The 25,345-nt window shown below is 45.4% G+C and overlaps 2 protein-coding genes across 7 annotated transcripts in view; both read right to left on the minus strand.

Moving 5' to 3' along the window:
- Positions 1-14,893, minus strand: part of rerea (arginine-glutamic acid dipeptide (RE) repeats a) — a 121,175-nt gene extending 106,282 nt beyond the window's left edge. For 4 of the 5 annotated variants that reach the window (XM_067239613.1, XM_067239612.1, XM_067239610.1 and 1 more), the window contains exon 1: positions 14,797-14,893. The gene's annotated coding sequence lies outside the window, so the exon portion shown is untranslated. The remainder of the gene's footprint in view (positions 1-14,796) is intronic. The other variant, XM_067239611.1, reaches the window with a different exon arrangement.
- A 1,279-nt stretch (positions 14,894-16,172) lies between these two features.
- Positions 16,173-25,338, minus strand: eno1a (enolase 1a, (alpha)). 2 transcript variants are annotated; one of them, XM_067239190.1, is made up of 12 exons: positions 25,272-25,338; positions 23,151-23,255; positions 21,197-21,292; positions 20,610-20,668; positions 19,787-19,856; positions 19,454-19,587; positions 19,146-19,368; positions 17,885-18,082; positions 17,177-17,378; positions 16,981-17,089; positions 16,818-16,876; positions 16,173-16,692 (listed from the first exon to the last, which is right to left on the minus strand). In XM_067239190.1, exons 2-12 carry the CDS (start codon positions 23,233-23,235, stop codon positions 16,629-16,631), a joined length of 1,299 nt encoding a protein of 432 aa, XP_067095291.1. In that variant the 5' UTR covers positions 23,236-23,255; positions 25,272-25,338; the 3' UTR covers positions 16,173-16,628. The 2 variants fall into 2 exon arrangements, with proteins under 2 accessions (XP_067095291.1, XP_067095290.1); XM_067239189.1 differs by lacking the exon at positions 20,610-20,668 and adding an exon at positions 20,974-21,032.
- Between the last annotated feature and the right edge of the window lie 7 nt (positions 25,339-25,345).

Below are 25,345 nucleotides of genomic sequence, written 5' to 3' on the forward strand. Positions count from 1 at the left end.
AGGAGGTGAATGGATGGGGAGAGCGCTCCTCCAGGCATTAGGAGGTATTATTGCTCCTCATGCAGGCTTAGGGAGCTCCTATCATCGCACCTACCCCAGAGGCGTCACAGCCAATCAGTCAAGGGGCTGGGGAGCGGGGGGAGGGAGAAGGCGCTTTGCGGAACCACCCATGTGAGGACAACGCAGACCTACACTGTGGAGACACACATGCGCACAGGCGTGTTGCACGTACACACACACACACACACACACACACACACAGGCGTGATACATGAACACAGCCACGAGCTGTCGGAGACGATGCAGTAGCTCCCCGTCTTAATGCTCTCCATTAAGATTAACAGATATATAAATGCGTCCGTCTGACGACAGGGAGAAGCTCTCTGGGACAGCTCATCAAGACTACATAATGGCTCGTGATGAAGCCCTCTCCACCTCACTCATGAAGCTGGGACACACAGGTCCTATCAGCCAGGGTGTGTGAGCGAGCGAGAGAGAGAATAAGGGTGGGGGGTAGGGGGGAGTCTGCTTTGGAAAATAGGGAGCTTTTTGTTCTGACCCCACAGCTGTCACTAACAGAAGAAAGCCAGTCACCAGCAGCTCATGCAGTCATCTTACAACACACACACACACACTCACTCAATAGTGCAAGGGGTGGGGGGGGCAAGACCCTGAGTTTACTGTTGCTATGCACTGCCACATGACACGAGCCACAGAAACAGAGGGGGGTAGAATACACCAAGTACCTGATAGTATCAGAGCTCAGCCCAGCCCAGCCCGAGCCCAGCCAGCCCATTATGACATGGCCCTCGACACCATGAATGTCACTCCCATTCACTCCAATCAGGGAACATGTGTGTCCATATCAATCAGCCATTTTGATTCCTGCAGGCTTGCGCTTTGGTTGATCATGGTTAATATGGAATGATGGCGCCAGAGTCGACACAGTTTACCTCCATCTGAAAGGTCAAGAGGAACGTGCAATTGGTTTGATTAAACCGCGCTGATAAGGACACCTCTGAATATTCAGCCCTGATTAGGCAGACGCCTCACTGTGGGGTCTGCCGGCAAAATAAAGAGCCGCAGCATAAGAAACAGCACTCAGCCCAGTGTGTTGTTCATCTGTAGTGTCCAACCGACAGTTAGCTAGCTAGCTAGCTATATTCAAAATAAATTCTACATTCCATGTCATGTTTTACTACCGCAGGTTCCACATTCTCCTATGACTCTAAATATTAAATACAAAATCATGTTAAACCCTTTCAGACCATTCAAGTCCAAAATGCAAGCTAAACATTACATTATTGGAGACACAGCCGAGTAGACCTATTCTTCAGTACAGCCTAAACTCATGGAGCAGGTCTTATCGGAGTGCTACAGATCCTCATCACCCTCAAGGTAACCCTCTCAGGCAAATCCCTGATTGCAACATAAATTAATTGCGCCCAAGACGGGATCATTAAAGACAATAGGCAAACCTTATCTTAAGGCTACACTAATGATAACAATGGCAGAATGAAACCTGGGTGTAGCAGATGAATTGAGGATGATTTGTCTGCTTGTGAGAAGGAGACTGGCCACAGAGCTGTTCATCAGGGGAGAGAGAGACACACACACACATGAATAAGTGATACACAAAATGGCTCCTCTAATCCCCTTGTGGAGATGCAAGCACTTTTTCCTCATCAGTGAGTGTGATATTTACACAGAAACTGGAGTGCACTCCTGAGAGAGGAGAGAGAGAGAGAGAGAGAGAGGAGAGAGAGAGAGAGAGAGAGAGAGAGAGAGAGAGAGAGAGAGAGAGAGAGAGAGAGAGAGGGAGGGAGGGAGGGAGGGAGGGAGGGAGGGAGGGAGGGAGGGAGGGAGGGAGGGAGGGAGGGAGGGAGGGAGGGAGGGAGGGAGGGAGGGGGGAGGGAGGGAGGGAGGGAGGGAGGGAGGGAGGGAGGGAGGGAGGGAGGGAAGACTAACAGGAAGGGAAAGAGAGAGAAATAGGATGGGCTGGAGGGAGGGAGAGATAGTTGAACAGAGGGAGGAAGAGAGAAACGCTGTGTTTGCAGAGGTGTTTAACTAATCCCCAATAGGAAGGTGAAACTGATACTTTTATTTATTTATTTTTTATCAAACCCTGCTTTTCCAGAAGAAGAAATCACAAACATGTCTCATCAGATTCTCCTCTTGTCCTCTGAGAAACGTCAGACTCCATTCCCTATTTCTCTCTCTCTCTCCCGTCTTCAATATTCTCCCTAGCCTCCTAAAATGCCAGACATTCAGTGACAGATGTAGACACCACCACTGACCTAAATCACTCTTTTCCACCACGTTAACCCTATGTTCTACACACACACACTTTTCCTTTTACAAAGACGCTGGCAACAGTTTTTCTTTGATAGTCAATGCAATCATCCACCTGTCTGAATTGGAGCTGCTCTTGAAGAAACACTAAATGTCAAAATCACACGAGGGTGAGGTTGAAGGAGGGGGCTGTTCAGATTTGGAGCGACCCTCTCAGGCAAGATGGGGACAAACGAGATGTGAAGTCAACACTAAAAAGAGAGACCAGATTCAGGCTGTTTCTCTTCTCTTTCTGTCTCAACTTGCATTAAGGATCAATCAATCCGACATTTTTGAAAGCCAGAGTTTGTAAAATGCAATAATCATTCATTAAAGATGCAGGCGGGCTTGCGGGGTGTGAGGGTGGTGGCGTAAATGATTCATGGTTTGATATCTCTGCTGTATAATAGCTTCCTCCAGGGAGCAGCTTCACTGCAGTGCTGCTCGCTACCTCCTAGTCAGCCAGCCTGCTGCTAATGCTGCTAACGCTAACACTGGTGGAAATGAAGCAGACCTGGCTGCCAGGAAACAGCACAGAGCCACTGAAAACAGAGGAGGGCACAGGAGGGGAAAAACACAGACTACATTCAAAATCATCTTGACAAACTACCTTAAGGCTTGGGAGTGTGTGTGTGTGTGTGTGTGTGTGTGTGTTTGCGTAAGAGGGGATTTCCTTCTCTCTAGGGAGAAAACATCTAGTGGGGTAGAGTGAGGAGATTTAACAGTCCCACCCACACTCCAAAACAAGATACGTCCACTGTTTGGCCCCTGTCCCTGCCCCCCACCTCGTAGTAAAAGAGGAGTAGAGGAGATTAAGTTGGTAATATGTCCGGTCAATCATAACATAGGCAGTTTACGGCCATCTTGCATAATTAAATGCTTTGCACTTAACACCTAATGCATACTAATTCGGAACCATCTACTCCGGAAACTGCCAGACCATGAACCACATAGCAAGAGAGTGTGTGTGTGTTAGCAGTATGAACAGTCTCTTTCTCGCTCAGACACACACACACACACAAACACACATTTTTCCCCATTAATGTTGACGGTAGTCGTGTCGAAAGGTCAAGGCGTGGACCAGAGTGAAAAGGTCAAGCATCATTACTAGACAACTAAATAAACAGCCGCTCCCAATCCCCTCGGCAGCTGTTCACCATGACGGAGTCTCGGGCTACTGTGATTCTGTCTGATCTGTCTTTATCTCCCTTTCCTCTGTCTACGGTTCAGACAAACACACACACACACACACACACACAAACACACACACGTCACATTAGGACTGTCATATCCTGTCTTGATCCTGATCTTCCACTGCCAGCTTCTTTGTTGCTCTTTGCCTACAGACTCCCAGGGCAGCAGAGAGGGTTGCTTTAAAGCACATTCATATTAATTGCGACACTAGCCGGAGCGCTAACAGGAACCAGCAGCCCTGTGCTGTGTGAGGGATCCCTCTCTGGCAGGTAGCCTTTTGTTACCGAAGCAGGCAGGGAGACTGCAGCAGGGGGAGCGAGATGTTAAATGACTCCCATTTCATCTCTGGATCAATAGTTTTGTGTTAATAAAAAAAAAAGCTCTGCCATTCTGTCTCTGTAGGAATTCTGGTTTGTGAACGGTTGTTGGGTGTAGCTACATTTGTGCGTGTGTGTTTGGAAGGGGTGCGGGGGTGGTTAAGGAGCTGATGCAACAAAGGAGATTAATTATCAAGCTAGTAACTACATCTGCCCCAACACAAACGTGTTTACATTCAAATAATGGGTACACTTTCCTGGCTGACTTATCTTCCTACTGTAGCGGCTCATGGCTAAGTCTGCCTTTCATGAGCTCAAACTGAATTCAATAGTGTTTGCAACAAAGCAGAGCTAATGAACACGTAACCTAACTCACGGATCTCCCTTTTCTCTGGTATAGTGTGAAAGAGGAACGCAGAGCTTCAGCCCGGCATCAGAAGCAATCTCAACCTCTTAGCCTCGCGCTCCTTCAGGGATACCACACGGCTGCGGGCATCAAAACACATGACAGCTATATCTCCTTCTTTGCCCCCCTTTTCTCTCTCATTCCCTTTTTTATCCTCCGTATTGAGGGACCTGACAGCATATTTAACACTTTTTTTTTTCTTCAAGTTTCTTTTCCCGAACGCTCCCCCCCCCTCCTTGGGACGATTCCCCCTCAGACTCATCAATGCGCCATTACCAATTCAAATCAGGTGGTGCTGCAGAGATTTGCTGAAAGCAACACTCCACATACACACACTGGCACGTGCACATAGGCACACACAGACACACCGCCCTTGGAGGATCCATTCAAATAGCCGGGAGGTTTTCCACTAAAGGCTCCACAGGACAGTTAAAAGGGCGTAAGGTGAGGAGAGAGGGGAGAAGAATCACTGCTGGACAAACATTAGTGAGTGCTCTACTGGAGAGAGACGGAGAGGATGATGCATCTCCTACTGTACCCACTACTTTAACTGGCCAGGCAGACTCACAACTCCTATTCCCACTGGTTACACAACACTTTTTATTTTATTTCAAGAGTCGCAAGACAATCTTCATCCACACCTGTCAATTCCTGCACCCCCTCAGCAACGACCCCACCAACCCCTCCCAGTACCCCCCACCCCCCCCCCCCCCCACCCCACGAAACCCCGCCTCCACAACCGAATTCCCAGAGAAGGTCACGTGCACCTACTCGCTTTCACCATCTCTAATGGCGAGGAGCCGCTCGGCGTTGTGAGGTGAAGGAGCTCTCGAGGTGTGAGAGTAAAGTGAGACAAAGACAAAAGACGTGTTCCTTTCATTCCCCCCCAGGCGCTGTGGTGGCAGCGAGTCCCTCAGCAGCTGCATAGGCCAGACAACAAGCCTCGGGGGGGGGGGGGGGGGGACGGCGCTCTGCATTGTTTTCTTACAGGTTTTTCTAAGAGTCTGCTGTTGATTAGGAGGAGACGACGGAGGAGTAGATGAGAGAGAGAGACAGAGAGAGAAAGAGACAGAGAGACAGAGAACAAAAATCCAGAGAAAAGATGGAGGAGCGAAGGAGTAGGACTGAGAGAAAGAGACCTATACAGGTGTTTGTAACCAGCAAAGGTCTCAGGCTGGCAGAGTGAGTGGGCGACAGCCTGGAGTGAAAAGTAAGACGCCAGCTGTCGAGAGAATGATTGGGCTTTCATTACAGTGCAGTACCGAGAGACAAGCACAGCCGGATGGATGCTAGCTCACCTAGCGTCAGACAGTCCATTTTATGTTTACAGATACAGATCAGTACTGACAAAGGCTAAACAAAGACCTGAGAAAAAAAACTGTAAGAATAGACAAAAACCTCAACAGTCCTGGCAGATTTCCCCGAGGTAGCATCCAAGGTTAAGGCCCCATCACACCATTACCCCTTTTCCACCAACGCATTTTGGGGGCCGGTTTGGAGCCGGTGCTTAATCGCGAACCAGTTATTTCTCTTTCGACAGACTGAGAACCGGAAAAGTGGTTCGTAAGTGGTTCGCAAAAAGCACCACTTCGGAGCTGGGCTAGATTGTGAACCAAGAAAGAACCGCTTGCGTCAGGGGCTGGGTTACCGTGACCAACAAGACAAACAGAATCCTTTGACCGCCATTGCTCTGTTTTTACAATTCATATTTCAGCTAAACGGTACTTGCAAATCAGCATCTGAATTCAAATGTAACGAGAAGTGGGCAGTGTAGTTGCTGAAAATGTGCTTATTTTATTGACTAAACTGCTAATTTGTAAATTTGCTCCGACTTTTCGATAACATAGCTAGCATCGCAGTGCAGACACTAATTGTTGCGTTTTATCATAATCCTATCAAATGAGTGAAATGACAAACACAAATGTTATGAGCTATTGAGCCTATATTTAACACAAATGTAATACACAAGCACTATACAGCAAAAGTTTCTAAAATGTTGCGCTGATAATGCCAGTGTTGTCATACTGCTGCAAGTCCAGGGTACTGCGCAATAGCCAAGAAAACGTTCTTCGGATTAATAAACAGCCTAGACGGGCTCTGCTTTGTGTTTGGCGCTGCCGCGCTAGCGTTGCTAGGAAAGATGATACGTATACAGTGACGTAATGACGTGGCTCTGTGGTGGCTCTTTAGCCCATGGAAAAGCAAACCGGTTCTTAGTAGGTCCCGTTCTTGAACCAGCTCCGAACTAGCTCCCGGTTCACTTTGGTGGAAAGGGGGTACATAACGTTCTGGTCAAAGTTCTCTGAACGTTCTAATCGTTCGATTTCGAGCGTTCTAGGGCGCGGTGGACACATCTGGCGTGTGACAACGCATGACTAGGGTGGGACTGACGCATAACTAGCGAGGGATTTACGCATGAGGAGCGTGTAACAGCGAGCAAGTAAGACACCTCTGAAAACTATTAGCGTGTGACGACGTGTGAATAACGACAGAGTAGCGTTTTGCTGGCGTGTGGGTTTTATGACCAAACGGGTATAAAACACTGGAAAATCAGTGGATTCAGTTGTTCTGAACAGTAAACATCATGCCGCCTAGACGACATAAGGGTGCGAGGGGGGCTTCTGCTACTAGCGAGTGAGTTGTTCACTTCAAAGCAAACGATGAATAACAACCAAGTAACGCTAGGGTAACAACTGTGATACATGAACTAACGATGGCCAAACGCGTGCAACGTTAGTCAAACATTCCACAAACGTTCTTCAGCGTTATCCAGTGTTTAAAATTAAACGTTGAAGAACGCCGGTCACCGACGATTACCAGCGTCACCAGCATCCACACAACGCTCTCCTGGCGCTATACCAGCGACCATGGACGATTATCAACGTTTCCTCTAACGTCATAGAACCTCGACCAGAACGTTATGGTGTGACGGGGCCTTTACAAGAAAATATACAAAAGAAAGAAAAAAAGCCAGTGAGAAACTATTTCTGACATATCTCCACTCGATAGTTTGGGAAGAGAAATTACTTAGCTTACCTTACCTCAGTAAATTAAGCTAAGTGACAGGGATTCAACAGGGAGTTGCTTTGCCCAATTTATGATAGCAAAGAAACCATATCAGAAGGTGGAAGTGTCCTGGGAGCGGGAGACAAGGGAGAACACAACGAAAAGAATGGCCTCCTCTTCTTCCTCTACAGGTCTGTCTCTCCCTCGAGGCACCTGGAATACTTTGCACAACAAAGGCCGGAGCGCACAGAGGAGGGCCTCGCACAGATCCACTGACAATGAGGAGGCACAAAAGGACACGTTCACAGGTAAATAGTCAGGAGAGCTGCCAGGAAATATGCAGCCAGTTCAGGTTTCACACTCTCTTTCTCTCTCGCACACGTACACACACACACACACACAGTACTGCCACACAACGCTAAAAGGACCCTCACCTTGTAACCATGGAAAATGGCTCAATTCTAAGGAACAAAAACATGACCTGACTTCCATTAATCCCCGTAAATGACAACAGCAGGCTTTTGAGGAAGGAGTCGGGTGACGGGCCATGGATTTGAAAAGCAACACTTAAGGACAACAAAGAGAGACAACTTCCATGTCATCAGAAAACACTGTCGCTGATCTGAGAAATCAATAAGGTGACATCCATGCTTCTCTCTCCCTTTTATTCTCTCTCGACTCCCCCAACCATGCCCCCTCCCTCCCAAAAATGTATAATCAAAATATACGTCATGAGCATTGATAACCATCACAGGGGCGGGCAATCTCTTCAACTTTGACACCACCAGGCAAACTAGCTTCTCTTTCTCCATCGATGGAATGGGTTGCGGGGGGGGGGAAACTACCTCAGGCAAGTCAGAGCAGAGACGAGAGTAGGAGAGAGTGTTGGGGGATAAGAGTTGGAGGCCGTGTGTGTGTGTGGTGGTGGTGGAGTGGTGTCATGGACCGAGTTACAGGAAACATATCACATCTTCATTAGAGCAGTGCCTAGCGTGTGTCTAGCGTGTCTAGCGTGTGCCTAGCGTGTGCCTAGCTAGCCAAGCACTGGAGTCAGCTTCCCCGTCCTCTCAGTTCATTAGGATTTCTTCTTGTGCTTCATGTTGGGGCTGCCCAGCGTCAGGGAGGATGTGGAGGCTTGATTGCCTTTCATTTGCCGAGCTAACGCTGCCTCCGTCTCTTCATTAACCAGAGATCCAGACGATTTACGGCGCTGCGGCAAACATCCATTTCAATAATTACACCTAAACTGTTAGCGTGAACACAACAAAGCAGTTTCAATTTCCCCTTCAAAACCTGCTCACCCCCAATCCTACACCCCCAATCCTACACCCCTTGCCCCATCTCTTTCCATAGATCTGGGTCTTCCTGAGTGTCATGGGCATTGTACACCTGTCACACTTTGCAGTCAGAACCGATGACAAAGAGAATCTGCACCCACCGCGCAAGTAAAACCATTTACGTGGTAGCACACTACCAATTTAATCCAACCATTCTGCAGAGCCACTGCATGAAATCCATTCTTGAGCACCATCATCAATTAATATGTTGTTCAACAGAGCAACGCTGGTTTCCATCAGTGCTTAGGGCTAATAATCTCAATGAGGACTGATTACTAGACTCCCTGTAAGGCCTAGTACTGCATGCCAAAAGAACAATAACAACCTTGTTAAGCCAAACCTATTCCCTGATGTACAATATGGCAATTTGCCCTGAGAAATATAATTCACTTTTTAAAATGGATTCAAACAGCCTGAATATTTTAGACAGACGTGAACAATGGTCTGACACAATAGACATAATTGTGATGGCTACAAGATCCCTAACGCGTCAGATCCACCACTGGAACACTTCCATTTGAATAAAATCAATAATTGTGTTGACTTGAACTGCATTGCCTCCCTGTCTCCTCATCTCACTTGCTAATGTTTCTTTCATGAGCCAGCCGAGCGCTGGTGACATTATAGATACAGCACTTTGCCAAATCCCCAAAGGATCCCTACAAACGGTTGGCGTAAAACACAATTAGTCCAGCCCATATGGCTGCTTGAGAAGTAGAGGTCCTCCCTGCTTCCCCTTATAGGTCCTCTAAACCTTTTCTTTTCATCAAGTTAACGGTTCAATCTCACAACAACCACTACACTAGTTCTCCCAGGCCAGCCTGGCCTTTAGAAGGCTTTGATAGAGTTATCCTTTCTGAAATGAGTCTAGGTAAATACATCGACTTGGCCGGGCCAATAGCCTGATCAATATCTGCTTCATGGTGATTAATAGCTGATATTAGATGATGAGAAGTTTTATGTGAGGGGGAGAGTTTCTTCCTCAATTAAACCATCAACCATATTGATCGCTTCGAGCCCCTCGTTTGACTAGCTGTGTTTGTTAATGGAATGACAAAATGGGAAAGCGGGCCTGGCCGGGCCGTAGCCAGAAGTGCTGTTGACTTGAGGTGAGCTGAGATATGCAGGGCGTTAGCAATCACCCACTGCTGCTCTGTCCAAACCAACAAGAGCTTCCCACCCCCAGACATGCAGACACCTTTTACTGAACAGAAGCAAACAATAACAGCTTGAGGCAACAGATTTATTACAAATTGATCCATTAGATAGCACTGCTGTGCTCTATTCTCCCCCTCTCTCCATTCTCTCTCCCTCCCTCTCCCTCCCTCCCTCTCCCTCCCTCCCTCCATTCTCCCTTCAAACATCCGCCTGATCCACACACCTCATCCTTTCTCCTCCGCCCACCGCAGAGCCGAGGCAGAGCGAACAAGATGTCCCTCTTAGAGCGAGTCGACCCCCGCGGCTCAGCCTCTGAGCCAGCGTCGCCGGGGAGAGGGGCCGGCCTCGACCCTGACAAGGGCGCGCAAGGACAGAGACACGGGGAGTGTCGGGCGGTCGGCGGCGATAAGGTCAATTTATGAGCGCGAGTTGATAAGGGAGTCCAACTCCGTGCGGGTCATTTCCTCCTGACCGGTATGTAGCCGAGCGGACTGCGCGCTCATGTGTTCCCCCGTTAACGCATCCGTCACCGTCTGTCCTCCTCGCTCTGCGGCACCACGTCCCCTGTGCTGCAGGCATGCACACACACGGGTTCACTCCCTCACACACACACACACACAATCTCCCACACAGCTCTGTCCTGACTGCTTCATGACCAAATCCAGAAAGACACTTCAATATCAGCATGAAAGGGACTGGTGTTTAGGACTTCCTTCTGTGATACAATAGCCTCAGCCACACATCTTAGCCAAAGCACAGGCCTATTAAAAGAAGATACTTACAGACGAGCTACAGTTCTCCCGCATGCAGGAATGTAATGAGAAAATGAGTGAAATGATAGCTCCTTCTGCATGGAACCGCAAAGGAGAAATGTAGCCTTGTCTGATTGTTTGCCAGATTGCTATGTGTCGCCTGCATCTTTCATATTGATCTCTCTCTCTCTATGAAACAAATCAATTAAGTACACCGCATAATTCAGCAGCTGCTCGCACACACGTACGCCCACACAGGCTCCCTAATAATTACTGATTAGGTATTGATTATTATTCACCTTTAATTAGGTGTCAGGAAACTGTCAGGCCAAGTCTTTACACCTATCTGTCATTTTAGGTCTTTCGCGACAACAAGATGAATTGGACGTAGGGAAGGTGGAGGGGAAGAGGGCATTTACACTGCTGTGTATCGACACCACTAAACCAATGTTTATTTCGCCTGCCCTGTGTCGATACATCAGAGAGGAAAACCCCCTCCCCCTCGAATGTCTTGAAAGGCTTTACTATCATGCAGAACAAGGCACAACAAACGCGTCTTACACAAAGCATTACCTGAGGTGCAGTTCCGCGGGTGGCTACGGAGCCCTGATAGGCTACCCAACTGTTCGGATCCTGTTGTACTGTCATCTGTATTCACTCCTACAGATCCCCTCACTTCATCAACAGTTGACAGAATCTAGAAAGACAGCAGACTGCAAAATAGACCGTTGGCTTGTGTTAACAATACTGTGTGTGTGTGTGTGTGTGTGCTTTGCTTCTGTTTACAGAACCGTGTGAGTGTGGGCTATATGTTTGGCTTCTGTGCACAGCACTGTGTGCTTGTGTAGTAGGTGTGTTTAAACGTGCGTGCGCGGCTGTGGTAAAGGGAGTCATAAAGCCGCCTTAATATTGCAGGAGTGTTTCTGCATTACAAGCCTCTCCAGGCAGGCGGCTTGCAGGCAGGGCAGGCAGCAGCGGGGGGGGTGCTCTTTGTAAAACACTGGTGTGCATTGTGTGCATTTCTGCACCACTAGCGCCATGCCGTGTCATTACATGAGGCAATCTCTTACCTAATCAGCACTGACACACACAGCGGCTCCACACACACCGCTCCCCCGCTCTGCCCAGGGGGGCTGGGGCTGACATACACCATTTCATTTGCCTCTTCCACCGGGAGGGCCAACGGACAGATCTCTGACTAACGGCCGTTTTGTTTAATACACCGAGCCGCATAGCACGGACCCAGGTTACTCGATTGCCTTTCTTACGTTTCACATGAGGAATTCTCTCTGCGCAGGTCTCTGCCTTCACTCAGGCCTCGCACACTCCACTGTCACTCTGCTCATCTGGAATCGCCAGGGGCAACGGGTTGTACTGCTTACATGCCATCACTCAGAGGCGACGCTCGAATGAAGCAATAGGCTCAAGACTTCAGTTACACTCACTGCTGGATCAACAAATAGTCTGCAGGAGGAATAGGCTGCTGTCTATTTCCTCACATCTGAATCACATAACAAGCCCAGCGCTGGGCTACATTTGTGCTGACAAAACATGGATAATCAAGTTAGATTGGTCTCCTGCTAAATAATACGTGTTAAACGTGACCACAGATCGCAAGGGGATCTTAAATCACATGGCTTTCTTATTCCGAGGAAAACAGATCTGATTCCGGCGTCATGACACCTGCATGTTGCAAGCTCCTCAGGGTTGGTAAACATATACAGCCATTAGTGATCCCATCGCCCCGCACCAGCTGTATGCCAACAGGACAGCCTCGGCCAGCCCCTTATCAAACAAGATAGGATGCAGCTGCATGCCTCGTCTTGGATCTCTTGTTATGAGAGGTGAGGGGAAGCTGTCAGGGAACACAAGACACATCCACCATCTCACCTCAGACAGGGAGAATTCAAGGAGAAAGAAAGAGAGAGACAAGGGGGGGGGGGGGGAACTGTGAGCTTGTCTCCTTTCTGCTAGTGTGCTTGCCCTGCGTGTGTCAGCCCAATATCTTAAAACAACACATGCAAGGCTCAGCTACAGCCAATTACCCTGCTTTTGGCACGCGCAACTGAAAAACATCTTTGGAGAACAATGCGGGAGCAGGCTTGTTGTGCCTGCTGTCAGTAAGTGCTGACAGATTGTTACTTTTAATGAATATACGACACTTCAAGGACCCATCAAGAGGTCTTTGAGAGAACGTTGTTCCCTTGTCCAGAGCATTAATTTCCTCTGTAACCAGATTCACTGAAATGGATTTCAAACACGTGCCGGAAGGGGAAAACAAATAAAATCATTCAGACTGAAACTCTCCGACATGTCTAGTGCTGCCTTTCATACTGGCGTTACAAAGCCTCACAAGAACTTGCAGGAAGAACAAGAGTGTGTGGAAGATTTCACTGTTGATAAATAAGCCACGTCTGAAATCCACTGCCTTGTCTAGCAGGAGACGCTCTGATCTATGACCCTCTAACAACTAGGACTAACTGACTTTCATGGCGCTGTCATGTTTCACTGGTAAAATAGCTGACATTTAAGATCCGAACAAAAAGAACAAAAACGACCAGGCCCAGGCCTATGGGTTACATCTCCCCTGACTAAAACAATAACCATCTTAAAAGGGTGAAGAATGCTTCTTTCAATAGAAAACCGCCCAGTGGATATCATCTCGTTCACTGTAACAAACCAACTCACTGGAGCCTTCAACTGGGCCCAGGCATAAAAGTGTTGGAATCTTTGATGATAATGTGTGCAGCTGAAGGTAAGATTCTCTGTGGAGGGAATCTAGGTGAAAAACAGCAAGAGCTGACATTCCAGCTCAGCATGAAAACATTGAATTCTCAATCCTGCATATTGACAAATCAGCCAACAAAGAGGAGCCAGCACAGCACAGCGAACAGGCAGCAGCTCACCAGGGATCCACCTCAGCTTGTCTGACACTTCAGAGCGGCAGGCAATGTCTTCCACTTGCCACACATCACTCCCCGGCAATTCTTGTCGCTCAAATCAATCCTTAAGCAATTCCTAACTACCCCCCTTGTGTAAATCTCGAGCCTTCTCCATTTCAGAGAACCTCAAACACTCATCAGACGATTCTTATTCCGTCAGAATCAAAACCCCAGACATTGCCAAGACGCATCATTCCCCAAACCTACTGCGCTGCATCATCAGAGGCCTGTTTGATTGTTAAAAGGGAAATCAATGTATTGTAATGGGACGTTAGGCAGGAAGTTGTCTAGAGCAACAATTATCAAATTGACACAGTTATTCAAGTGTTCTAGCTATCTAGATCAACCTCACTGCAGAATACAGATTGAGTAATTTGGTGTCAGAATACATGCCAAAATGCCATTAGATTGCCTCACTGACTGATTCTGTCTATACTCAAATCAACACTGGATATTTGGGCAGGGTCTCAGTACCACCAATCATTATTAATTATTTCAAATGAAAAAACTGCCAGAGACAAAAAAAAGGAGTCTATCAAAGATATCTCCAGACAGGTAGTTGTACTGGTTGCTATCATTTTTTTAGAACTACCTCCTACCTGAATACTTCTTCCCTCCAAGCAACATCACAAGACAAACACAACAAAGCATGATAGGCATGCTGCTGCTAGTCATGAACACTAAATCTGACATGATGGATAGCTGTAAGACAATCTCAATCAGAACATCACATCAAACAATGTGGGGTTACGCTGGCAACTGCATACGTGAAACATTTTCAAACTAGAAACGCTTGATACTGTGTAGCACTGGATCAAATTGCTAACAGCAAACAATGTGTCGAGAAGCAATCTAGCTGCTAACGTTAGCAAGTTAGCTGATGCGTCTAGCATGCTAGCTAAAACTAGTACTAATCAACCAACGTTAATGTTGCTGATTGTGACCCAGCCTAGGAACTAGCTACACCCCGTCAGAACACCTTGGTTCAAATGTAGCCACGTTATCTAGACCAGAAGTTTCTTCCCTCAAAACAATGTAGCAAGATCACTACCACCGTAGCTTGCTACCCAGCTAGCTAGCACCGCTAAGGACTAACGCTAGCATTGCTGCCACCGCACTGCTAGCTAGCAGCTAGCCACCCGCCCCTATCCACGCTAGCTAGCTAATGCTAACTACATTGGCTAATTCGTTGTCATCAACAGCAAGAAAGTGACACATCCAGCTAATTCATAAGACTAGCTACCTATGATAGCATCGCTAACACTAGCTATATTTTATTTGTCAACATTTTAGCTAGCACTAGTTACATGATGTACACAACGTTACAGCATTGCTAGTTAGCTTGCAACTTACCTTAAAAATCTTGTTCTACAACATCTGTGATTTGTTTGAGATATAAGGACTGCAACAACAAACAATAGCACACACGGGTAGCAAAGCCAAGCACCGCAACCACTGGGGGAGTAGTCAGATGCAAGCCACTTGACTTCACTTGTGTGGCTTTTTTACTTGAAATTCGCAACTGACCACGTTTGCTAATGCTGTCATAAATGATGGAGCACTGAGTAAAGAGGGAGTAATCTGTGTCAGGATGTTTTTCCTTCAGGTATAAAGAGGCACAGACAAGTGAGAGGAACTCAGCATGACAGCTCTCGCCTTCTTCATCTTTGATGAAGATAGGCTTTCTATTTCTACTGGTAAACTACTGTCATCTACCGAGCAAAATATGTACATTCTAGCAGCAACGTTCTCTTCAAACAATCGAGTGTCTACCGCCACCTAGTGGTAGTAGTGTCTACTACCACTCCGCCGTTCAAATTGGCATTCCCTTTCTTTTTAATCTCTTACATTATCTGCAAAATGTTGACAAACTGTCTCTGTATGCCTTCTTTGTATATTGAATTGTGGCGTTGTCTTTTTTTCCTAAGCAGAATGTAGGTTAACTGCAAAGCTTTTGTGGTTAACTTCTTACAAAAGGTCCACCCTCTTCATTATGGAAACTAATAATAAACGAACAAAATGTGAAGGACAGACGTTACCACCAGGTGGCAGGTGACTCAAGGAAATACATAGTTTGCCATGTTAAAACAAGAAAGGTTTCCGTTAACTGCATTAAATCAAGTTACAATGGTTTAATTTAGAATCTTCAAAAATGGCCCATCCCAATGCCAAATGTGTCTACCTTTAGCAAGCCCTATGATATAAACTGTGGTTAGGTGCAACTGCTACTTGCAGGTTCATACAAATAAATATTCAGTAATTACCTGGTATGGCACAGAATCAACTAGCAATCACCTAGGGCTTGTGAAAAGGAATCTTGCCCCACACAGCAATAACTCACATGCGCCTCAAAGCAGTCATGGATCCATTTACCTACATGAGGCCAAAAATGGTGCCTCTTACTTCAGGTTATGTTTCTAGTTTCTACTGCCCCTTAGTGGCACTACTGTTACAACACTTACTCACAGAAGGTCATTTGTGTCCCTTGTATACTGTTGATAACTTAAACTAAATTAAAAAAAACTCCCCACAATGTTTCCTTTTCATCAATCATACATGATGCGTGTGATTAAAAGTGGAACATCTATAGCAACTTAATATACTCTCTTTTAATGACATCATCATATCCTACACAGAATGTAAAATCTTACCAGTTCACAAGGAATTCCTGGTCTGTGTGTCCATGATCTGGCCTGACAATGAACAATGAAAAGGCACAGACACTAGGATATCTTGTCCATTTCATATGAGATTGTTTATTTTGAATTGCGCCAACGCTTACAGCAACACTAAAACTCATCAGAGGCGACACATTGCACATATGGTACTCTTATAACTGCTCAATGCAGCACAGTACTAAACTTACAGTAGCTCTGCACTAGAATACTCAGGAGATAACCAGATTCACTACAACTCACAAGAAGCAAAAACAAAGCTCTCTCACACGATACACGGACACAAACAAATAGACCAATACCAATTGGGTAGCCAAAGCTTAGTAGCGGATGGGCGGTACAATGTGGAGAACAAGGAAATACAGGTTTCCGTACCACAGACCACAGACTTGGAACCTTGGATTTCACTGCCGATCCACCTTCCCTCCAGACAGGGAGAGCAACCTAGCGTGGCTAATGTATGGGCAGTATTCACGATGGAAACAGACAGGCCAGAGGCAGGTGAACAATTTAGATTGGGTGCCTGAAGTTCTGGCCAGCGAAGCGGGCCTTGTCGCCAAGCTCCTCCTCAATCCTGGGATAGAGAGGGGAGAAAAATGAACTATTAGTTAATTAGTTATAAGAATTTATTGAAGATTATATATACACAGGTTTAGTGATTATTATTAAATCTTTGAAGAGTTAAAAGTCAGTTCTCACCTCAGCAACTGGTTGTATTTGGCCAGACGCTCAGATCGGCAAGGGGCACCAGTCTTAATCTGGAGAAAAAAGCACAACATTGATATGATATATGATATTGGCGATCTAAAATCTGAAAATCTAAAAGTCAGTAGCATCTACAAAGGCATCAAAGATGGGTTACCTGTCCAGTGCAGAGCCCAACCACCAGGTCAGCAATGAAGGTATCCTCTGTCTCACCAGAGCGATGGCTGACCATCACTCCCCAGCCATTAGACTGGGCCATCTTGCACCTGAAAGTACAATACAAATCCATTAGCCGGTGCTGCTAACATAGGATATAATACTGGAGCGAAAGCGAATTGCCACCGGACACTTACGCCTGCAGGGACTCTGTGACGGAGCCGATCTGGTTGACCTTGAGCAGCAGACAGTTGCAGGCCTTCTCATCCACACCCTTGGCGATGCGCTTGGGGTTGGTCACTGTCAAGTCGTCACCCACCACCTGGATGCTGGTGGATGCCGTGAAGTTGGACCACGCCGCCCAGTCATCCTGGTCGAAGGGGTCTTCAATGGAGACCACTGGACCCAAAAAATGTGTGTGGGAGGGAGACTCAGTCATGTGGAAAGACCCCTCCCCCTCCTAAATTCTTTGTTGAAGTGTCTCTAGGGCAACGCAGTAAGATGTTGGATGAAATTCTGACTGACGAAAGTGTGACTTATTGGTGTATATACTTTATATGAGTGATTTGACTGAGACTTCCTATGTGGTATTGTGTTGATATATATAGTTAATGGTATTTGTTTTGTATTAAAGGGCTCACCTAGAAAATACAAATGACTTCCATTCTAAACAAATCACTCCCTGTTAAATAAATTAATTACCCGATAAATCATTCAATTAACTGCATCCATGCTGGTGCGCACTAGCTCTAAAGCCAAGTTCCAAAGCCCCTTAAACACACTCCAGCGACTGAAGGATAGACCAGATTTGCACATCCCCTCAGAGATCCTCCTGGCCTCTGAGAGGTAACAGAATCAGCCTAACTTAGGCAGTAATGGGGATGACAGAGTGCTTGGAAACAGACCTGGGTAATCCTTGACAAAGCTCTTGTACAGGTCGGCCAGCTGGTCAGGGCTGATGTAGCGGCTGGGGTCGTCAGGGGACTTGAAGTCCAGGTCGTACTTGCCACCCTTATAGAACTCAGAGGCAGCCACGTCCATGCCGATGACGATCTTGTCAGTGTAGCCAGCTTTGGCGATGGAAGTCTTCAACAGTTCCAGAGCTGGGAAGTAAACATGACAATTAATATAGCAATTATTTTGTAGGCTCTTAATGAACATCAAATCCCTTATATTTCATGAGATATCAAAATATTTAAGTGCACAAGATACATCAAAACAGCTGCACCTTATGATCACATATGTCTATAGGAATATAACTAACTAGTGATTTGTTTAATAAAAGGGCATCCACCCTTAGATAACAGTACTTGCACAAGTATTGTAAGCTTCTGTTTACATTTACATTTAGTAATTTAGCAGACACTCTTATCCAGAGCGACTTACAGTAAGTACAGGGACATTCCCCAGAGGCAAGTAGGGTGAAGTGCCTTGCCCAAGGACACAACGTCAATTGGCACGGCCGGGAATCGAACTGGCAACCTTCGGATTACTAGCCCGATTCCCTCACCGCTCAGCCACCTGACCTGTTTAAACAATATATGGTCACCTAAGCTGCCTTCTGCCCCATTGGGGCATTTGCCATATCACTATCTTGATCTGTAACTGAGCCAATATAGAGTGGATTCAGTGGCTTAGAGTCCAAGCCTTAATTTGGAAAGCATCTGTCAGCACTAAAGGGACATTCCAGTCCAGAGAGCTCCCCCAGCAGGCCATGGCTCAGGCCAACGAGACAGTGCTGGGGGTTGGTTGGTTGGCTGGGAGGGAGGGAGGGAGGGAGGGAGGGAGGGAGGGAGGGAGGGAGGGAGGGAGGGAGGGAGGGAGGGAGGGAGGGAGGGAGGGAGGGAGGGAGGGAGGGAGGGAGGGAGGGAGGGAGGGAGGGAGGGAGGGAGGACACATACTGTAGATAAAGCACTGGGGGACTAGGAATGCAAAGCTCAGTAGATAAGACATTACGTTCCTTTAAAACATTCTCAGCGAGTGTGTTTCTCAGAGTTTAACCTACATTTCTTAACTGAGGAACCCTTCTTCACTTTAGTTTTTCATTAAAGTACTATCATTGCTAAATCATGTTGGTGTTGGCCCAACTACCTCCCGTCTATTGGACTGGTGCCATACTGTTTTGACATCGCTCTGCTGAACGCTTTCCTCCTGGTGTCCTCTCACCTTCCTTGTTCTCCAGGATGTTGGGTGCGAAGCCCCCCTCGTCTCCTACGTTAGTGGCATCTTGGCCGTACTTCTCCTTGATGACATTCTTCAGGTTGTGGTAGACTTCGGCACCAATGCGCATGGCCTCCTTGAAGGAACTGGCCCCCACTGGCAGGATCATGAACTCCTGCATGGCAAGCTTGTTGCCGGCGTGGGAGCCCCCGTTGATGACGTTGAAGGCCTTCAAAGAGGAAAGTTTGAGTGTCAAACAGAAGAAAGGTTGGATGACGATAACTGGAGGGACAGTCGTGTTCAAGTGGCCTTACGGGGACAGGGAGGATGACTTCTGGGTTGCCAGCGAGGTCAGCTATGTGGCGGTAGAGGGGAACGCCTTTCTCTGCAGCACCAGCCTTGCACACAGCCAGGGACACTCCCAGGATGGCATTGGCACCGAACTTAGCTGATGGGAGATGACGGAAATGTAAATAAATAGTACACTAAACGATCATGTCAAATATTATTTTTCAACCTCAACACATATTTTGAACATGTGCACCAAACTACATATTAAGGTATTTGTAATCTTTGCACAGAAGTCACATCCAGTGAATCCATTTGAATTATGTCAATTCATGACCTCAACTGAAGACAAAACTTACACTTGTTCTCTGTGCCATCCATATCCAGCATCAGCTGGTCAACCTTCTCCTGTTCCAGAACGTTCACACTCTGTATATGGCATAGGTGACATTTATTAGGTGCGAATAACAACAAGCCCAGCAGAAGATTAGTTCAAACCAGTTAATGCAAACCACCAGCCTCTAATAGTATTTAATAGACACACAGCATCCCAAGGCCTTGCCACAGTGTAAAGGTCTACCACTGCTATAAGGACCACTGCATTCATTATACCTCTGTGGTTACATATGTAACATGAGTACAATATATCAAGTAAACTTAATGCGATACACAGGCAGACTGAATTGCTGTGTTTGGCAGTTAACTTCATTCAACTTTGTGTCTTACCGTTTTTATTAAAATGTAAAAACGAATAGAATCTACTTCCAGGGCAAACTAAGATGACTAATATGACAAGTGTAAAGGCCCGTCCACATCAAAAACGATCACTATAACTATAAAGTTTTAAGAATCGTTCTATATTAAAAAAAACAGCAGAGTCCACACCACAAGGATAACGACAACTACGTATATAGGGGAACAATATTATTGGGATCACTTTCAAAGCTATTTTTTTCCCAGCTGATGAATGATAAAACATTGACAACCAATCAGAATCCATCTGAATTTAAAGTGCCCGCATATTTGAAATGGAAGACAACATTGCGATTTGCTTATAGTCGAGGTTGGTGTAGACGCAAATATAGTTATTGTTAACAGTTCTTGGTGTGAACGGGCCTTAACACCTCACAGGTTTTTGAAGCCTTGACACTTTCAGGTTAGTCACACAATAAATGTTCCTACCTTTCTAACCAATGCAGGTGCAATAGTTTTATTGATATGATCAACAGCTTTTGAGACACCTGCAAGGGACAAGCACACCATCACTGACCCAGAGTGTAGAAGGCCAAGCAGAACAGGCACCACAGACGATCACAGAGCAGCCCAAGTGTACTTGGCAGTAAAACGCTTTATTAACTATGAGGGAATCTTTGGTAGGCACTGGCATATAAGGTAGAATCTACAATACAATCATGGTTCTTCGGGAGATCTGTGATCGTCTATTGGTGCCTACAGGTTAGTTTTCGAAACAAAATCCACTCCACATGCTGTTGTAGACTAGAGAACACCCCTGCTGTTCTAATTGTGTTATTCCACACTCATTTACCTGGTTACACAAAGCTGGGGCCAAGAACTCATTTATATATTTTACAGCTCTTTTCACCCCTGACAGAGGAGGAGAAAGATATGAGGTGTCAGAGACAAAGAAAAAAGGAAGGCCAGAAAAGTACGGGAAATGTACAAAGGGAGTTGAAATTGAAACCCATTGGTTGACTGGAACGTAGCAAGAGCTCTTCTCAAACAGACTGTGTGAATACTCAGAGTCGTACCTTTGCCCATGTAGCGTGTCTTGTCATTGTCACGCAGCTCCAGAGCCTCATAGATGCCGGTGGAGGCCCCGCTGGGCACTGCGGCTCTGAACAGACCTGCAGGACAGACGCAACACAAAAAAATGAATGATGCTAACTGATCCTGTATTACTTTGTAAAAGGTATCCCAGCTCACAGATACCATATTGTTATTCACTGATCTAAGACTTTACAAAGATTCAAACAAATGAATAAATAAATATAAGCATTTGAGAAAACCCAATGTGTTCTTGTAACTGGATATGATGGTTGCTTTGTAAGGACAGAGAGAAAAGCCCCCGGGAAATCATCCAATCAGCAAGTAGCATCCCCTGAGACGGTGACCTCACTGTCTGCTGGGGGAGACAGAGAGCTGCTGCGATGCGGTGTGCTGTGATGTAACAGGAAGTCCTGGTAACTGAGCATGTGCAGTGGGTCTGAGGATGCGTTGGCACACCCGTGTGCCAAAGTCAACCATTTTGGATTCATTCATGTGAGGAAAATCTGAACGGGCACATTTCTATTCTGTCTGCTCATTGGACTGGAAGTCATGGTCAAACCAATGACAGAATCTGCAGCTCGAAAAGGATTTAAGGCTTAACCATGAAAACACATCAGTGATTTAGGCCATGGGCCCAGGCTTACCAAATCATCTGCATCAAGAAATCACCTATCTGCCCTGGGATGCTTTGGCTAATATTTGTATTATATTCTAAATAAACACAGTAAATATTAAGAAATGTACTCTCCGTGCAATGTCCGAACAACATTCAAATATGCAGATCTGCAGTGAAACTGAAGTACTGGAAGATGAAAAACTTGCATATTTGACACAGCATCAAATACACAACACGACATGAGTCAGTATTACAGGATTACAACTGAATCTGAAAATAGAACATTATACTGAAGAGCAACTAAAGGCAAGCCGGTTATGTAATATGAGAGACACATTAGATCTGGGTGACTTGACACTGCCGGCTCAAACAATTATCTTTGTTTACTGAAGCAAACCATGCCAAAAGAGACTCGGCTGGTGGAAAAAGGTCAAGGACTCATCTTCAAAAAAAGGAAAAGTTTGAACATGAGTTGAAACTGCTATTTACAGTAACTTTGAGCACCAAGCAACATGCTATAATGAGAGGAAATATACCAATACGTTTTCCAAAATGGTTTCTTGGAACAACCCCCTTTTAGTCTCACCATCGCTCTTTCAGCTGCTTCATTAACATTCTGGACATTTAGATGAGTTCAACGAGCTGCAGCTTTATTTTAGACCGTGAAGCAGAACGACACAAACATTACTTCACTTCAGCAAGTCATCAAAAAGTGCTGCGTTCGTTGGCTCCATTTAAGTTATTGATTCACTGAAAACATTAAACCTGCAGTACTGCATTCATATGTCATTGTTGAAGACACTGGGCAGGGATGGGTTGGGTTCGCCAGTGCCAATGTATCACTGCTTACATACATCATACAGGGCAGGAAGGTATTGTTTACACGACAGCTACAGTGTCATGGTATTTAGACATTAAATAATGATCCTCTTACTGTACGTCCTTTCTCTAGCATCCTGTGGGAATCATTACAGCAACAGAATGCTGTCTAGTAGTGTGCTGTTACAAGAGCTATTTTCACTCATGTACCATTGGATCTGTATACCTTCTGAGGAGCTGGTATAAGTGAAGTAAAACAGACAAGACATAGCCACGCTTTGAAAAAGTCACAACTGATTTTAACTCATCTAAACTGTGATATTCTATCTGGGATGTGAAGTACGAGCATAAATATTCTGTGTTGTTCCATTGGATTTGTGTTGTTATATTAGTGAATTACATTTTTGCAAACCCAAGAACAATTCATCTGATGAGGGGGTGCATTGCAAGGGATATCCTGTAAAATGTTTGAGATAATATTTTCTTTATTTCATCATTACCTTTTTTGGTGTACAGGTCGACCTCCACTGTGGGGTTGCCACGGGAGTCAAAAATCTCCCGAGCGTGGATCTTCAGGATAGACATGATGCTGGATCTGCAGAGGGCTAACAAAAGGTAACAACAGCTGAAAACATTAAGTGTTGCGCTGGTACAGAACAGTTCACTGGTTGACCAAGCCAATAGTCAGCTGAGCTGCATCCATGTCATTGCGGCCAGGGCAGTGAGTCAGCATAATTTTACGGTGTCATTATAATCAACATTGACCAACACACAACGTATTGTATCCTGGAGTTAGGAAATGAACATTTCTGGATAAAGCATAGTCTAAACTGTATATCATAGATGTACAGACTGGCTGTACTTGGCAGAGTAAGCATGGCAGTAGCATGGCATACAGTTGGCAGAGTAGGGTGTGGCTCTTGCGGCATTGAGATTGCGCAAAACACCTATGCAATGAAACATAGGAACCATGAACATTATACATACTTGGATGAATCTGTAGTATCTACAAAGTAACTACAGTTATGTAATATTTTAGTGTATATCATCTAGTACAGCATCAAGCAACCAGAATACAGACTGACATGTTAGGCTATATATGCAGGATAGAAGTTGGCACAACCGTTAAAGTAATGATAAAGGTGTAACATTATAGCTTGACTGATGCAGTCATATTTTACATTTAGTCATTTGGCAGACGCTCTTATCCAAAGCGACTTACAGTAAGTACAGGGACATTCCCCCGAGGCAAGTAGGGTGAAGTGCCTTGCCCAAGGACACAACGTCAGTTTGCATGACCAGGAATCGAACTGGCAACCTTCGGATTACTAGCCCGATTCCCTCACCACTCAGCCACCTGACTCCCCTTGTCCATATGCAACTTTGTTGATATCTCATCAGATTCTAAGCAGGGATGGGACAGAGTGAACTCAATAGGATATGGATTTTCCACTCATATTGAGTTTCCCTTACTTGCTTGTCTACTGACTTTTGAATGCATGAATGAATTCAGTTTTCAAGCCCAGTCACTCAATGTGAACGTTACAACTGCATCGGCTCCTACTGGACCAATGGAAAATCCGATGGCCTTAAATGTCTGACTGGAAACCATTTGCTTGCTGTAGAGTCCAATCTCAAAAAACTATTCAAACACTATATTGTTGTTATGCCTAGAATGTAACCTAATCCATGGAGGCTTAATATAAGTATATAAAAGCTTGCTATGACTTGGTATTAAACAAAGATACAGACGACAGATCTCACAGTCAGTCTACTGATAAAATAAAATGGCTTCCACAATTAATTAAATAACTAAACGTCTGAAATTGGATTATTCTTTGAAATTCGCGTCGATCTGTCTCTTAAATCTGCCTGAATCATCTCTGTCATTCACATTGAGAATAAGGCCCGCACTCAACATTACATTGATTCTACTTGTGCTAGTTATCGTTACATGCAAATAAGAATGACATAAAACGAGTCAAGCTTTAAGAGCAGACACTCCCTTTTTCAGAACATAAATTAACGAATTCGTTGACTAATAAACACCTCCATGAAAAGCAAAAGTGTGCTGCAGCTACATTATAAAACGAATACACACCCCTTTTTAGGTCACAGCTACTAGTTCGCACTCAAGAGTTACATATAGGCTAACAATGATTTCAGTGGATCAGTCGGCACATTTAATTCATTTTATCTATCATAAATGTAATCGCCTTTCTTTCCAGTGAACGGGGATTTTCAGTCTTGGACAGGGGACTGTTTTGTAGTTAACTTGCAACTTGATGCCTTATCCTCTCTGGATGCACTGCAGTTCTAAATGGATCTCGCCAGCTGACGGCCTTGCGTAAAAATAGACTTAGCTGCAAGCCACCACCATCATGTCATGAATTCTAGAAACCTAAGTCCAGAAAATATGTAATTGTAAGAATAACGGTTTAAATAACTGACTTTATATATCGACGCCAAAGAGGAACATAATGTACAATTTTACTTGCCAATAGACACATTACCTAAAATGAGGATTGTAATAGAATTTGGTTTAAGTATTTAAAATACTTAATATTTATTATATGAACCACTTAGCAAAAGTAAAAAAGGAGGGATATTTCATGTCTTACCTTTGTATGGCCTAACTGTGTGCAAGAGTAGTGCTCTCTCTCGTGCTGGCAGTCAGAGAAGGCGCTCGTGACAG

The sequence above is a fragment of the Osmerus mordax genome, chromosome 7 (genome assembly GCF_038355195.1).
Source record: "Osmerus mordax isolate fOsmMor3 chromosome 7, fOsmMor3.pri, whole genome shotgun sequence".
In the NCBI taxonomy this organism is placed as follows: Eukaryota; Metazoa; Chordata; class Actinopteri; order Osmeriformes; family Osmeridae; genus Osmerus; species Osmerus mordax.